This window comes from Platalea leucorodia (genome assembly GCF_965183815.1).
Source record: "Platalea leucorodia genome assembly, chromosome: 9".
NCBI classification, from domain to species: domain Eukaryota; kingdom Metazoa; phylum Chordata; class Aves; order Pelecaniformes; family Threskiornithidae; genus Platalea; species Platalea leucorodia.
This window is the reverse complement of record NC_138831.1, coordinates 12,113,991-12,130,907: the sequence shown is the minus strand read 5'-3', so window position 1 is coordinate 12,130,907 and position 16,917 is coordinate 12,113,991. Positions and strand designations below refer to the sequence as shown.

General features: G+C 39.4%; 1 protein-coding gene across 1 annotated transcript in view; it reads left to right on the top strand.

Annotated features, from left to right (window-relative positions):
- Positions 1–1,439: 1,439 nt before the first annotated feature.
- Positions 1,440–16,917, top strand: part of CNTN3 (contactin 3) — a gene marked incomplete at both ends in the record, with an annotated part of 83,720 nt that continues 68,242 nt past the window's right edge. The window contains one exon of the mRNA XM_082321650.1: positions 1,440–1,494. Within this exon, the coding sequence (XP_082177776.1) occupies positions 1,440–1,494 (55 nt within the window). The remainder of the gene's footprint in view (positions 1,495–16,917) is intronic.

Here is a 16,917-nt window from a genome sequence, read left to right as displayed (position 1 = left end):
CAGCAGATACCTGCTGAGTGATCAATACCCACTACTTAATAGAAATGTGAGGTTTTGGGTTTGCTTATTTTCTTTTTTAGAAACGCATGAAGTCAGAATGCAATACCTCTGACAGTACGGAGGAGAGGGTGCTGCTGTCAGCGCTATGTGCCTTGCTGTGGAAGCTGATAGCGTACCCTGTGTGAGCTGGGATCACAGGATGCGGAAAGATACAGTTCTTGAGGCAAAGGGCCATGTCATGTTTTTCTGGGAAGCTGAAATGCTCCTAGCAAGTCGTGGGGTGGGGATGTATGAGAGTGTGATCTCTTTTTCTGGGGTGCTTAGCTTGAAATTCGGACACTCGATTTACAGGAGTATTAGAAACTTTCAACCGTAATTTGAAATATGGCTCACATGGAAGAATCAAGTTCAGACATCTTGGATTTGGTTCCTCGGAATTAATGGTTGCTTTCTTGATCTTAATATTTCTGTGCACTGATCCACAGACTGGTTTCAGAAGGAACCATTTGGTCTGGTCTTCTGGTCTGTGTACTGCAGAACTCAAATTTTGTCCAGCTACCCTTCCTCTAAAGAAAGAGGATGGTGTGGAAGTGGAACACACAAAATATGAAGGTTACAGTTGTCACACAACTTCAGAAAATTGACTGTAAAGCTTTTTTAGGAAAAAATAAAATTAAAATAATAATGTCATACCCGGGCTAGGAGACCTTGGCCAAACTGTTTATCATTTAGCCAGTAACGAAGTTGGAATTAGAAGCTAGCAAATTAGTTCATAGCATGTCATTACACCTGATGCACTTGAGTGTAATGTGCACTGTTTTTTTTCAGTTGCTAGATCTTCCTCTTCAGACTTCTACAATGCTGTTATGCATATTGAGTATAGATTTAGTATGGAAAACAAAGTAATGGGTTAGACATGGCTTTAATTAAATCAGTTATTGTACATGTTCAGGTTGTTGCTAGCACAGTGTATACAAGGCAAGTGCAATGCAAGCCGTTCTTGTAACAAATGCATTAAACTACTGTACTTTGTGTATGGTTGCACCTCATGTACTCTCTCTTCCTTTAAAACTACTGTTTCTTACAAATAAATGAATGCTGGAGATTGGTGAGAAGTAGGAACTACAAAATCAAATTACCCGTCAGCTCTGCTCCTGCTGGATTATATAACTTCTAACACCTCATATACATGCCTAAATGTAATACATGTATGTACTCTTCTGTTGAGGGTTAAGTCATAGGAAAGAAGAGGAGCAGTAGAGGATCTGTCAACTTTGTATTTTTTAGAAAGTGCATTAACAAGGAAGCTAGTTCTTAGGGTTCATCATGGGATTCAATTTTATGTTTATTCTCTTAACAGGTTAAGCCTTGCACCTGGAAGACTAAACATCCAGTTCACCTGAGACTGAACCAGAATTACTGAATTTAGGTGACTGAAGATGCTGCTGCTGTGGAAACGGCTGTTCCTGATATCATTTCTTGGCTGTCTTGGAGGTAACAATATACAATAATATCCAACTTGCAGTTCAGAGCTATGCATAAGTATCCAGATTCCAGATTTGAGCTGCACTTGAGGAATAGAACCATGGAGACTTTGAAATGCAAATGTCATGTAGAGTTTAGAAACCAAGCATGCAATGTGTATCTTAAATAATACAAAATATTAACAGTGAATGAATTAAATAACCTTTTTCCTCCAAATTTACTACATAGGGCTATGCTTTCAAAGCAAGCAGAAGATATTTGAATACATTAAGGATGTTATTAGTAACGCATACATCATAGGTATGGTGATTTTATAGCTGCAATATATGTTTTTCTTTAACTGGAAACTTTAAATTCTTGCTGTAACTGGGGATGATTGCTGCACCTTTTGTCAAAACTTTGTTTACGTTAGAATGGGTTTATTCATGAGGAGTAGCGCTATGTTATTGCTGCACCAATTCAGCAGTTCAGAGGTTTGTGTGGTTTTTTTTGTTTTTTTTGTTTTTTTGTTTTTTTTTTTTTTCCAGTTCAGGTTTTCCTGCTCCCCAGGCAATAGCCTAGCTAATTCTCAGTGTTTGGAACTTGTGCTGCTTTTCAGGTCTTTTCTCTCTCCTGCCACGTTAGCTCTTCTGAGTCATTTTTATTTACCTGATCGAGGTCGATGCTTATAGCAGCAGCAGAAGTCCTTTGCTTTTCTTGGTGATCTCTTTCAGCATGTGTTCTGCTTGAGCATCCCTAGTAATACCAAGGTGCATGTGAGGGGGAGAAGAGGCCCCTGTTCTGTCCTCAGGGTTTGACTCCTGGTGATTTTGGTGCGCATTGGCATCACTGGGGTTGTGAAGAGCCGGCACAGCTGATAGTACCCAAATTACCTACATGCATCCTCTACTGAACAGTCAGTGCTACTTTGGGAAGGAAGGTAGTACATATGCATGTACTTTAATTGAAACATGTAAATCAAATGGTTTATAGCCTGGGTCTGTTGTGAATAGATGTGTTTTCTTTGCAACAACTCTTAACACAGGGATAGATAGAGAGAGACCTTGATGCTGTGGCTGGCCTGTGCAGTCAGCCGGCTGTGATTACTTACTGATACTGCAGCGTGTGCTGTGCCAGCCTCTTCTCTCATCCCCCCTTCTCCTGTAACTGGTGCTTATGTTCTGGCTGCCCTCAGGAGGATTGAATTCCTACCTGAGGTGCACAGAAATATGACTGTGAGTGAGGTATATGGATTTAGCTTTATATGGAGACTCAGAAGGCCAGGATTTGCTTTTGGCTTAGTCAAAAACTTTGAAGAAAGGGAAGCCACATTGTTAAACCAATCTGTAAAGCGAAAGGTACTAATATTGTCTCTATCCAACCCAAACATTTTTCTACAGAAAAAGAAAATCCCAAGAGACTTAAAAATATAAATTATTTTTCCTGCAAGACTACTTTACGGATTGCTTTCTGAAAGAGGTCTTGATGAAACAATCATGCAAGACTTGAACAGAATTATTGGTTGAAATAGAGGGGCTTTACTTTTCTCTCCTTTAAACTGCTGGGAGCAAAGCTACGTGTTTTATACTTCTTTTGAGTAGATACTGTCTTGCTGCTGTGTCCATGCTTTCCCTGTGTCAGTCTGGCCCATCCTGCTGCCGTGGCGTAAGCCATGCATTAAGTGCGACTCCCTTTGAGCCCATGGAAATCACAAAACAGTGAGGGAGAAGGCAGCAGGGAGCTGTTCCCTACAGCAGCGTTAGAGGTAGTGTTCTGTGGCATTCCTCAATGCTGCTCTTCTCTTTCAGCAGCAAACGTGTGCAGCAGAGGTGCTGCGCGAGGCACAGTGTGAAGTTGTGAGCATCCTGCGTTAGCTAGTGGAGCTGTCCCAGCCAGGGCTGTGCCTCTCTTCTGGGCTGCGTCTGGAAATACCTGAAGTTGAAAATGTGTTTGTAGTCTTAAAATGACTTGAAGGATATAAGTCCACCCTCTATAATGTCTACTGCTACATCTCTGTTATCATTGGGGAATTACTTAAAGGCCAATTAGCCGTGGCTGCATCTGAATTGGCAAAATTTGATATTATAAATGTCAGCAAAACAATTTGTTGTTGCAGAATGTATGTATGCGCTTCTGAATCTCTCATATGTAACTTTGGATTTCTGCTGACTGTTCAGTATAGCTGTTATTCAAAGGAGATATATTATTTCCTTATTTAAATATAGGCTAAACCAAACAATTTTTTAAAAAAGTGATTAGTTGTTGTAATGAAGGATACTGGGGGGATGGGGGAATAAAACAGGTAAAATCCAAACATTAAAAATCATTAGCTACCTAAATATTTTTTTCCAAAGTCTTGTTGGTTTTGATCTGCTGGATATTGTTTTTGTTGTACTTACATTGCGATACTTAACTAAAATGTATGAATAAATTTCATGCAATAAATCACTTCTTTCGGAGATTGGCATTATGCATGTTACCTGCAGTAGAACGAATGATTTCATTATGTTCGTGGTTATGTTACTGTTAGATGAATATTGATGCTTAAAAAAGGCTTTGTTTTTAATCTTTTAAAAATAATTTCTTTCTATAAGTTTTTTCGTTGAAATAAGGTAAGGAAGATAAGAACTAATAATTTTATCTTGCTGTAGTTTTTCATTACATTTGTACAATTTAATAGTTATCCTTTGAATTGTAACAAATGTCTGAGATACAGGTAATATAAGAGGGGAAGGCTAAAAAACCCAATATTTCATTCATGGGTAACATATAGTAAAATGTTCTTTTGAAAAACAACAATCACTTCACCCGTATTGAAGTTGTATCTTTTTAAATTGCAAAGCATGCAAATCTTCTTTCTTGATGTGTTGAATTTAAATATGCTCTTTTTTAAATGGAAAAAACCTTTGAGGTAATACATGAGGTACCATTCAGACCCAGGAGGGTAGGCTAACTCTTCAATAGCACAGGGTTCTCCTAGTCTCCCATGCACTGCTGATGTGTTACGAGCAGTAATATGGAGAAAGCTGTAAACATCCATCTCTACTTGGAAACTTGCAAACAACTACGTGGAGTATGAGCAGCTGCAACATCTGTAGAACTATTGGTGTGACACCCTGAAAGCTTTGCTCAGATCACTTTGACCTTGGTAGTGGTTTGTGCGGAGAAGTACATAACCGCCTCCTACAAGGATGAAAGATTTTTCACCTATCCGTTCAAGGACTTTTTTTGTCCTTTAATCTTTCTTACATTTTTATTTCATGTCATCTCAGTTCTTTTGGGTCATATTTAAAAGGAACTTAGATGAAAGCAAGTTTTGGTTTTGCTGCCTATGAAGAAAGGCAGCCCTAAGGATCCAGGATGAATGGGAAGGTTTCCTATGTTAAACTGTATTAACACCAGGTCTACCAAATGACTTCCTGAAAAAAAATGTAATAAATGTGTGGTTCTCAGCAAATGTAACTGCAGAAAGAGACATGGTATGAAAGGGCTGATGTTAGCTGCAAATTCATCAATTCACATCTCTCAAAGTACAATATTTTCAATAGCGAAATTGGTATTGACTATCACTGAGTTTGCTCATAGCGAAGTGTCTGTTATTCAGCTAATTACTCTACTAGCAGAATACTTAATTTCCAATTCCCATTGCAGTAACAAGGAAAATATTGCTAATATTTGAAGTGCAAATGGTTCTGGTCTGGTGTAAGACTCTTCCTGTGTTCATCCTGCTAGCCCTTCTTTGCATCTATTTCAGTTCATCTCCCTTCAATTAGGGTATGTCCCAAATGTCAGTTTAGTAGCTGTGGGAGTTGGTAGATTGGAGGACCAGCAAGAAGTCAAGCAAAAAGCTATTTTTTCACGTTGCCAAAAGCCAGATGGTTTGATGGAGCAGGACTGCTTGGAAGCCTTGGGCACCCATAATTGGTATATATCCCTGACTTAACATTGTTATATTGCCGTCATTAAGAATGTTGCTTGGAGTTACAGTCAACGCTTGCAGAGACAAGAGTTTGAGCCAGATGTAGTTTGCTGAACAGCCTGAATTGAGCATTTCCAGCTGCCTAACCCATCTCACTTGAAACTCCATGAAAGGTCTCAATCCTGACATACAGATTTTCTGCTATTTGGAGACTGGGTGTGTGTTTAATGCTAACATTACCTGTTTGCTTCAGTTGCTTGAATATTATTAGTGGACCTTTTGAACAGCGTGCTTCCAAAATCCACTTGGGAATCCTGTAGCTGAATTTATTTCAAGGCGGATTTTAGCAAGAGCACACTGTAAATGTAAAACAAGTTGTTTAAACAGTTTTGAGAATGTTACTTTTAACCTGTCATTAAGATAGATCAGCAGGTATTCTGACTTTATAGAAAACAATTTTTCTAATGCTCTGCTTATAAGCAAAAAGACAGTTCTTTTAAGACCTGTCTGCAGTTCAGTGTTATGAAATAACATCATAGCTACAGAAATGGAGATGCTGCTGATCTTGGCTTATAAACCTTGACATTCTGTGTCCTAACAGATAATGTATTTCAAACTAGTTCCCTTATTGCAGTGTCCTATATTGAATTGCTTTTTGTTTATCCTATGCGAATCTTCACAATTCATCAAAGTGGGGATGGGAGAGTATCTAAGAAAAAAAAAATTGCCCTTGGGTTTTTGTTTATTATGTATGCTTATATCTGTATGACTAATGATCCTGCGGTCTTTTTGTCCATTTACCTTGGGGAGCAAAAAGGTGATTACTTAGCATTAAATATATATATATGGAGTTTCAAAATGTCTGCCTTGCTAGAAAAAAATTTCAAAACGCATACTTTAGTATTATTATGTTTAAATTACTCTGAAGAACAACTTCAAAGATAAGTGAATGAAATATGCAAAACAACATGAACAGTTAAAGTGCAAAACTAAGCCATGATCTGTGGTGAAGTCATGAATTGATTCCAGGTGTGTTACAGCTTCTCCTGACTCTTGTATAGACTTCCACCTGTCCAGTGTGACCCAGCTGATTTTACTTACTGTTTTGGTAAACTGCACAGCAGTTCCTTCGTTTTCAGAATGCCGGAGGAGTGTGCCGCAGACTGTGATGCACTGCTATTGCAGTGACTGGTAAATATGGTGAAGATCTAAGATAAATAAGGTAAATACCTATCACATGAGAGTGTAAACTGCTTCTCTGCAGTTTGCATGGCAGCTGGCTTTTCTTACCACTCTTGCTAATTTTGGCTTTGTTTTCCTGCTGCAGTTTATTGCATTGCTCAGCTGGAGAGGAGGAGTAAGCTCTGTGGGGAGCACTGCCTCCATCAGCCCCGGCTGGCACAAGTGCTGCACGTTTGCTCACCGAGCCTTTCACAGCGGCACTGGTGGGAGCACAGGCATTAGTTTCTTTTGCTTTCTCATAACTTTCTACTGTTTTCAGCTGGTTTATACTGCTAAAACTGACTGCTCTGTTCTCCCTGGAAAGGTATTTTTTTTAAGTTTCTCCTGAGAATTAAGCGGAAAAACAACTTTTGAAGGATGTTTGAAGGGTAAAGAAAGCTGTGAATAAAGAGAAAGTTCAAAGAAATGAAACAAGGAGAACTGTGTGTGTAAATGCATGAAATTTTTGTCCTTCCGAAGATGAAAGGGCATGTTTCAAACAGCATCTCCAGGGCGAGACCTGTAGAATCCTCTTGGACTAACTTTCTCTGCTAAGCTTCTAACTTGTTGCCACCACAAATAGCGTTAGGATACACTATCTTGACTGCGCTTTATCTTAATAGAGCAAAACAAAAAATTACCATTAAACTTATTTATAACTCCAGCCATTACAAGCCTTGGCTGAAAAAAGGAGAAAAAAAAAAAAATTATTGTAGCATGCAGATGCAATTTGACATTGAAGCCTGGCTCCTGTTCTGGCCCTTTGCAGTGAGATTTGCCAACAGGAAGGTTTTCCTTCTATTGCCTTATATAATAGTCCATTTGAGTTTAAAACTAGATCATGTTGTATGTATTTCTTTATGTCAATTCAGATGTTTTCATTGCTCTCATTTTTTCTTCCCCTCCCCAGTCTAATACAGAAAAAACTCTGTTAAACCCTCAGGCTCAGCAATGTCATGTATCAGATCCACTGCTCTCCTCTTTGTTAGTATTAAGTTTAGGAGACTTATGAAATCGGAACACACAATTCTTACTTTTTCTTTATTTTTCCTAAGAGCATGAACACAAACCTTCCATGTTCTTACTGATTTATCGTTGCTTTTAAATCATGCTATGAGGAAAGTAGAAATATCCTCTTCATAGGAAAAGCTTGGCTCTCTACACCTGGAATACCATTTTATGAGATGGTGGGTGATTTGCTTGCTTGGGCACGTGCAAAGGATTTCAGTCAGGTTCCTGTTTTGACCCCACATCTTCTGTCCCATATTGACTTGCAGGGGCAAAAAGGGGATCTGACTGAAGAGAGTGTGATACATGTTCCCTTCTTAATATCATTGCACTTGCCCCAGATCCCAAATATCAGGATCCTGTAAGATAAATGAGGGCAGTGAACAATATTCCTGTGCATTCTAGCATCCAGTATAATTGGAGACAGGCTTGAATGTTTGCCTGATCTGGAAAGCCAGTACCTTTCTCCTGTACCAGGTTTACAGATGCACTAGTGCATATGTTTTCCCATCAGTCTGGGGTATGTATTTTTTGGGGAGTGCTGCTGTAGGATCTGACCACAGTAATGAATATGGTCTCAATCCATGCTACCTTGCATTTATATGTGCAGTCTGTTTATTTAAGAGCTCAGTCTCTCACCCAATATCCATGGGTGCATCTGTTATCTTCCTCTTGGTCTGCATTTATGTAGTGAGATGCTGTTTCCTTGTGGCTAAACATCTTTTGAAGGCACAAGGGTGCTTTTTTTTTTTTTTTTTTGGCTTCAGTATTTCTTGAAAACAAGGGATGTACCAAACATCAACATGTTGTTGATTTAATGTAGATGAGAAAATAGCTCATGTGTTTCTGGTGGATTCTTGTATTGAAACCAATCCCATGTAGGAGTGTATTTGCAGCTATAAATGTGTAATTCTTAGTGTAGGCTTCTTGGACGTTGGCAGAATGCCAACAATACCTTCCCCTGTGCAAAACAGATATAGCTCTTAGAAACTCGCAATAATTTTGATTTAGTCTTTGGTGAGGAGTTTCTGTATGAGTGAGAATCCATTTGCAGAAAAAGAAGTAAATAGCTGTCATCACTTACTACTATGACACTGCTCTTGTTAAAATTCAGTTTTCATTAAGAGTTACAGCATTCAGACAGAGCCAGTCTGTACCTTAATGCATAATGGTTTCGCATATTAATAGTAATATCCTTTTTGTACGTTATACATGTATAGTCATAATATTAAAATGCATCTATGCCAATAGTGACTGTCAGAATTGTTTAGCTTGGATTGCTTGTATATTGCTAACAAGTTTCATTACACTGACAGAAAATTTTGTTTGCTTATTGAATTAGTTACAAAATGAGGAACGACTCTTAGAGTTCTGCTTTTCTATGAATTGTTTGATGTCGTGGGTGCTTCATACAGATCTGGTAACAGAGAACAAAAATTGCTGCTGTAAATCTGAAAAGGCACCCATTGTAGATATCCCTTTGCACTTAAACCCAACGTACTATCAAGCCTAACTGCTCCTCTATTATGGTGAACAAAGGATACAGCAAACAGGCTGATATTTAAGCTCTGGGAGGCAAGAAATTTGCCCTGCTGCAGCCATCTTTTGCCTATAAACTGACAGATGGTGGTAGCTTACTGGAGACCCGGTTTCACCTCTTGCTGTGAACCAATGTAAATCTTGCCTCTGCCTTCCTGCTGCAACTCTTTCTTTTAATACAACTATAGCATTTTTGCACACCTGTGCCTTAGCATTGCAAGTTTTTCTGTTTCAGCCTACTAATGGAGCACGTTCATTTTGAGAAAGGCTTTTTAGGGCTTGTTCTCATTCTTTGTCAATATGGCAATAAGGAGGTGAGCAGCAATGGAGAACGATGCTAATCTGTTCACTTGGAATTAAGTGAGGGAATAAATATAGACTCTTTCATCAAGATCCCCTGTTTTTTCTTTTTAGCTATATATAAACCTGGGGCTGTCCAAGTCAATGCAAAGACTGTCATTGACTTAATGGGCTTTCTCCAAGTTCAGTGGATTTACAGGAGTCTGTATTTTGATGGTGGGTATACTCTTATCAGTTAGTAATTTAATTCCTTAAGTGTGGAAAATGCTGTGATGTTAAAACTCTTTTTGAAGAGAGACCTTAAATACCTCTGAAGAGTCTCCTCAGTTTCTGCTTCATCTTCCACACTGAAGAAAACGTTCTCTTGAAAAGCAGCTACTTCTTGCTGCAGGTACTGTCTAACCCTAAAGCTGAATCCTCACCTCCAGACAATTAGTGCTTCATTTCAACAAGGCAAATGCTGTCTTTATCTTCATTAATTAAACTTGTCATAGATTTTACGACATTTGAATAGAGAAATTTTGGCTAGTGGCAATTCTAATTTTTACATAAATTACTAAGAAGAAATTTTCAAGTGCTTTATCCTGCAATAAAATTTTGTTATTGTAAATATTGAGCATGAAGGCTGTACATCTGTATTTATACAGTTCTCCTGCCTAGTGCAGTTTAAAGTATGGTAGAATATAGCAAGTGATTCCAGTATATTTTTTGCAAAAGGTTATGGAGCGTGGGTGCATTTAATAGTAACCCCTAACAGAATACTTAGTCAAATCCACAGTCTAAATATTGATATACTAAGAATCGTGATAACTCCCAGTGCCTTGGGACTTCTGTTTGCTGGGTTTCTTGGTAGGTAGATCGTTGCCAGGTATTTAGGATATGGCTACTTATTGTATGACTTCAGTGTCTTGTCTCTGAGAAAGTAGCTTTTGAAGGTACATAGCCATTCCTCGGTACATAGCATGCCTGCCATGTGATGAGGGTAGGACAGGAGCATCTCCACAACTGTTTTTTGGGTTAGCATGGTCCAACATCAGCAATGCAGAGTTTCAGAAGAAGCAAGGTCTTGGAAGTTGTTGCAGGTAGTACAAGAGGACACTAGGACCTGTGTTGAGGAGAGGCTGTGTTATTCGTGCTCTGCAAGGTGGGATCCCTCTTTCTTCTCTCTTAAAGCATCAGTTTCCCTCTTCTTCCCTGTCCCCTGGCAGCAGCTATTAGTCATTCTTCTTTACTTGCCAGGCTGTCCCTACTGAAGAGATAAAAGCTTAGTGCTTGGCTGTTTTGCCTTTCTTCTGCTGGCTTGTGTAATGAAATGAAGATAAAGCTTTCACTCATTACCTGAATAGCCATCCTGTTGTTTCTTCTGCCTTTTGATAGCAAACTAGACAGAAGCATCCCAGGCTTGCTGTTCAGCCGTCTTCATTGATTGAACTACTTTCTGAAGTATCTGTCGTTGCCTATTGCTGAAGAATAAACGACGGCCAAGATGGATGAGTAATCTCATCTACTGTGATAATTCCTGAGGTCTTGAGTACTACCTTTAGTCTTCTATTTCTTACCTACAAAGTAGATCTAGTGGTGCTCATTGCTTTATGAAGGCTGGAGATCTGCAGATCAGTCATGCTATAGAAATACCAAAGTGGGCAGGGGGAATCCCTTTTCTCTGCAAGCAGAAAGGTAAAAGACATTGGGGAGGGGGAACATGAGGGAAAAGGACTTTGGGAGAAGTTTACGGTGCAGAACATAAGCTGTATCAGCCCCTTACTTGGGAACCTCAGGACACTACAGGAGGGGAAAAAAAAAAAAACATATGAAAGTGGTTGTGAATGGCAGCTGAAAAACAGGGGCGGTACACTGCAGTTGAAATCTAAAGCTGAATAATTTGGCAGATGTTTGGGAAAACAACAGAACTGAGAATAAATATTTTGTTTTGTATTTTAAAAAGCCTTCCAAAAGAAACTGTTCTGATTTTGTTGTTCTTAATGATCGTGCTCAAAATGAATGCTTTAGATTTTTAATTTTTGGTAATATTAAATATGCTGCTGCTAGCCTCTTGGACAAAAGCTTGATTTTTGCCATAATTAACCTTTCAGTTTCTTGTTTAATAACAAATGGGATAATATTAGCCTTTAACTTTTCCAATACAGGATGTACATATCAGTGATGAGATTTTGGGGATCAGGATTTATCAGGGCTCACAACACAATTTTCACACTTGGTTTTCAGTAAAAAATAACACAAGGTTGTAAAGCAAAAGCTTAACCTCAACCATATTACTATACATGTTTGAAAACGTAAGCAAATAAAAGCTCATTTATATTCTTGTCTGATTAGCACAATCAGAACTTATTGATGCTAAAATGAACCAGATTTCCATAACTATAAACAGAATATTAAAATATAGCTGTTTAATGTAGTGTGATGTTTTTTCCTTCTTGGATGGAACAAATAGTTACGACTTTCTTGTTGACTTTTTAGGAGCCTTGTAACAAAGTCAAAAGCATCTCAAACACATGCCTTTTAGCAGGAATGTAGACCTCTTTCTAGACAAGTGCTGCATGCTCTCTTGGAAGAGAAAGCAGACAATGACATGTAGGTGAGTGTGCTTGGTTATTCTTTACTCTTGCATAGTCTAGGGTCAGATGTTCAGGGGCTGTGAACTCGGTGGAGAAACATTTGAACATAGAAACCACTTTATTTGAACTGGTCGCTGGAAGTGTTTGTAGTATTTTAATCCAACAGAGGGGAACAGAAAGCCTGAGTGAAGAAGGGGAGGTATGGAGTAACTTTATGCAATGATGTGCAGTAAGGAACTGTATACTGAAGCCAACTGGATGTTTCCCTGTGGTGTAAAATGAGAAACCTGGAATAGCCTAATACAAAGGGCACAGGCCTGTGGGTTTTAAGGAGACCTGAGTTTGAGTTGTGATGGCTGTGACCTTGTGCAGGTGACTTAGCAGTTTCCATTCAAACTGCCAGGAAGAAATATAATGACACTTGCAAGGGTCTGTGTGAAAAGTCACAAAACGGAGACTTTCTGCATTGTTCTAAATACACATTGGGGTTTGTTCCCATATCATAAGTGTCAATTTCTTAAAAAGTACCAAGTATGAGGAATCAGTGGATTAGCATCGCTTTTGTTTAGTAAAGGCAATGGAGTATGTTAGGAGCTTATTTTAAATAAGCAGAGACTTTTACAACTCCTGTGCCACTCGTCCACCATCACAGATTGAAGAGGCTCAATCATAGAATCATTAAGGTTGGAAAAGACCTCTGAGATCATCAAGTCCAACCATTAACGTAACTGCCTGGTCCACCTCTAAACCATGTCCCTAAGCACCATGTCCACATGCTTTTTGACCACTTTCAGGGACTGTGATTGCACCACTTCCCTGGGCAGCCTGTTCCAGGGCCTGACTACCCTTTCAGTGAAGAAATTTTTCCTAATATCTAACCTAAACCTCACCTGGCACACCTTGAGTCCATTTCCTCTTGTCCTGTTGCTTGCTACCTGGGAGAAGAGACCAACCCCCACCTCTCTACAACCTCCTTTCAGGTAGTTGTAGAGAGCAGTAAGGTCTCCCCTCAGCCTCCTCTTCTCCAGGCTAAACAACCCCAGCTCCCTCAGCCGCTCCTCATAAGCCTTGTGCTCTAGACCCTTCACCAGCTTCGATGCCCTTCTCTGGACACGCTCCAGCACCTCCATGTCCTTCTTGTAGTGAGGGGCCCAAAACTGAACACCGTATTCCAGGTGTGGCCTCACTAGTGCAAGTACAGGGGCACTATCACCTCCCTGGTCCTGCTGGCCATGCTATTCCTGATACAAGCCAGGATGCCATTGGCCCTCTTGGCCACCTGAGCACACTGCTGGCTCATATTCAGCTGGTTGTCAGCCAGCACCCCCAAGTCCTTTTCTGCTGGGCAGCTCTCCAGCCACTCTTCCCCAAGCCTGTAGCATTGCATGGGGTTGTTGTGACCCAGCTGCAGGACCCGGCACTGAGCCTTGTTGAATCTCATACAGTTGGCCTCGGCCCATCAATCCAGCCTGTCCAGATCCCTCTGTAGAGCCTTCCTACCCTACAGCAGATCAATACTCCCACGCAACTTGGTGTCATCTGCAAACTTACTGAGGGTGCACTCAATCCGCTCTTCCAGATCATCGATAAAGATATTGAACAGAACTGGCCCCAACACCACTTGTGCCCGGTTGCCAACTGGATTTAACTCCACTCGCCACCACTCTCTGGGCTCGGCCATTCAGCTAGTTTTTTTTACCCAGCGGAGAGTGCACTTATCCAAGCCCTGAGCAGCCGGTTTCTCCAGGAGAATGCTGTGGGAAATGCCACCTTGTCTCCGGTGAACTGCGAGTCATGCCTTGCACACAAGGCATATACGTTGCAAAATAATTTAGTGCATCTTCGGGTGCTCTGCAGCAAGAGGCAAAGGACTGCAAAGAAAAATGTAGTGTTCATTTGCCTTTGGTGGTTGTTGTGCAATGAGAACTTCAAAATGTTTTAAACCTGAATTAAAAACAGCTTAATTTGCATAGTTGATGGTAATTAGTGTTTGTTCTTTTTCTTTTTATCCTGGTTCCTCATACAACTATTTATAACTCTGAAAGCATTACAGAAAATCCCCGAATAGTTCAATGTTAGATTCCATTAAGGGCTCTCCCATACTTCCGAGGCAGCAGGTAAAGGTATTGCTATTGGTGAACAACTGAATGGCAAATTTTGATATTGACAGTAACAGGCAAATTGTGCCACTAACAGCCTTAGTACCAGACATGGGATTTGATTCACAGTGATGTGAATGTACCCCAACATAAATCTTGCAATGGCATCTAAAAGGAGCTTCAAATCTGCTCCTTGGTCACTTTTAGGAGGCCTTCGCATAGCTCGGAAGAGCTAAAGTGCAAATAAGAACTGGTCTTTTAAAGCTCTGCTGTATGTTCAAGAAATTCTTTAGCTAGTTCATTCCAGCTTACTTCCTGGTCTTTATGTTGTCAGAGATCATCCATTGGTAGAGACTTTATGAATTGGGTCTTTTAAGGTTTCATCACATTTCTCATTTTTAAGGTTCACTGTGTAGGGAGATCATATGGCATGTTATTTAATGAGTCAAGGCAGCTATGGGGATATGTAATGGAAGGAAATACATTTTCCCTACACTTTTCAAAATGTGAAGAAACATTTATCCTGTATCAACAGCTTAAAAATGGGACAGATTCATTCCTTCCCGTGATGTTTTGTGCTAGCTGGGAAGCGATTCCAGCAAGCTCTGATAAGAGACAGTGTTTTTTGAGATAAACTACTGACATTAATGGTGCCTTGACTCTTTGGGGAGAGGGGGCGGTGTGACAGTTCTTTCTGCCTTCACAATTTATAAGAATTGCCTTTGACTGCAGCTGTGGAAAAAACTAAATATCTGAATTTACTTACTAGCCTATGCAAAACTTTATTGCAGACCATAGACTGCAGTTTAAAGAAGGAAAATTACATGGCTGAATCTATTATATATATATATTTTTAATATATAAAATCTAAGGATTCATCTCAAATTCCAGATCTACATCCATAGCGTTGATGCAGAGTGGGCATATTTCAGCTTTTACAAGAGTTTACAAGTGGGTGAAAGTAGTGAGCAACATATTGGAAAATATTACTTCTAATTCTTTTTTTAAAGTTTTTTGATCTTAACTTGAATTACTGTATTCTGTAAATAATTATTGTATTCAGTAAATAGTATCTGAAGAGAAAATGAAATTACATAAAAGCATAGCGTAAATGAGGGAGAAAAAGCAGTTGTTGTAGATCATAACCTTATCGGTTGGGGTGACGGTTTCAATTCCGTTTGAGTTCTCTCCAGTTCTCATCCTTTTTATGTTGGATTAAGTAACGGTTTTTGTCTTCTTATTCCCATAGCAACCTTATATATATTTTTTTTTTTTTAATGTAAATCTGCTTGTCTCTTACTATCTTTCAAAGCTTGAGCATGAATAGCTTGTGAAGGAGGGGAGTATGGTAAGGAGAGAGAGCAGAGACTTTCTAGCATAGGAAATAAGGGAAAGAATATTTTGGGCCGTGAGAGAGAGAGAGAGAGAGATAAAACTATCTTTTTACCCAGAGCTATTTATTACATCATTTTTTAGTGTAGTTTTTCATGAAGACTAAAATTTTCACGCTGTTTTGGTAGGTTGTCTGGGCAAAACTCTTTCAAAAAGTTGAACGCCAACCTACATGCCCAGCAAAAAATACGGGCTTAATGACCTGCAACATTATGGCTTATGTAACTTAAGAAAAGTACCACTTTCAGTGAAGATAAGTCTTAACTTGCAGTGATTTTGCTCATAGTGTAAATTGGAATCTCTTAAGAGAAAGCTGGATGCAAGCAGAGGTTTAGCTGGTTGCTGTGTTGACCCCCGGCTTTGTGTCGAGCCCTTCTGCCTGTCGATCCATGACCAGTGGCCCACAGCTCCACAGCTGAGAATATCCTGACCTGGGGAGGATCTTTGAATCCTCTGTATCACAGGGATGAGGCCCCAGGTCAGAGTGTAAAATCAGTTTGTGCCAAAAGGTTCACATCCTCTGTTGGTTGCATCTGCTTGCCATTTTAAGGCATTAAATGAGGTTGAAAAAAGCAGCTGTTGCTTCGTCTCGGTACATCTTTTTCTCATATTAAATATTTCACTTGATTGGACTTGCTTAATATAATAAATGTCTGAACTGAAGTGCAATGGAAGATAGTTATGTAAATTGATCTGAATCAAAATTTTTCTTCCATAGCTGTAATGGAGGTATTTTAACTGTCTGCTACCTCCATCCTGACGGTTGCAGCTTGCTGCGAACCAGAGAGGCAACCTGGTTGCGGCAGTGTTAGTACTGACACTAAGAAATAAGGATCTTCTGGAGCTGCAGTTTTGCATGCACCTTGTTGTTGACCTGCTTTTGGTTGTCCACCACCTTTTATTAGTTACTGCTAGTGTCCTGCTGGGAGCAGCTTTCCTACCAAACTTTCTGCATGCATTCAAAGCATATTTACTGTCAGTGGGTGGGGAATGGACTATTTATTCATTAGCCCATTCATGTTTCATCCTCATAATCCCTCTTGTTCATGTCTCTAATAGCTATCTAACATTTTGGCAATAACTATTTTTGACTTAAACATTAATTTTGCTAACTTAGATATTCTTTGGAGGGCAATAATTTGCTGAAATTATTTAGCACATGTAGTGTCTAGTTCTTACATTGTAAGGTTTTTTTGATGGTTTTGATGGTGGGGTTTGGGGGAAAGGTTTTTTGGGTTGGGGGGGTTGTTTGTTTGTAGGGTTTTTTTAAGGCTTTTAAAACCTAAAAGTTTTCTTTCAATCACAGAATATACATAAAGATTAAATCAATATGATCCATTATATTTTTAGATATTTAGACTTTTTGCCTAAATTCTGAAATCTTTTTAACGAGAGCCTT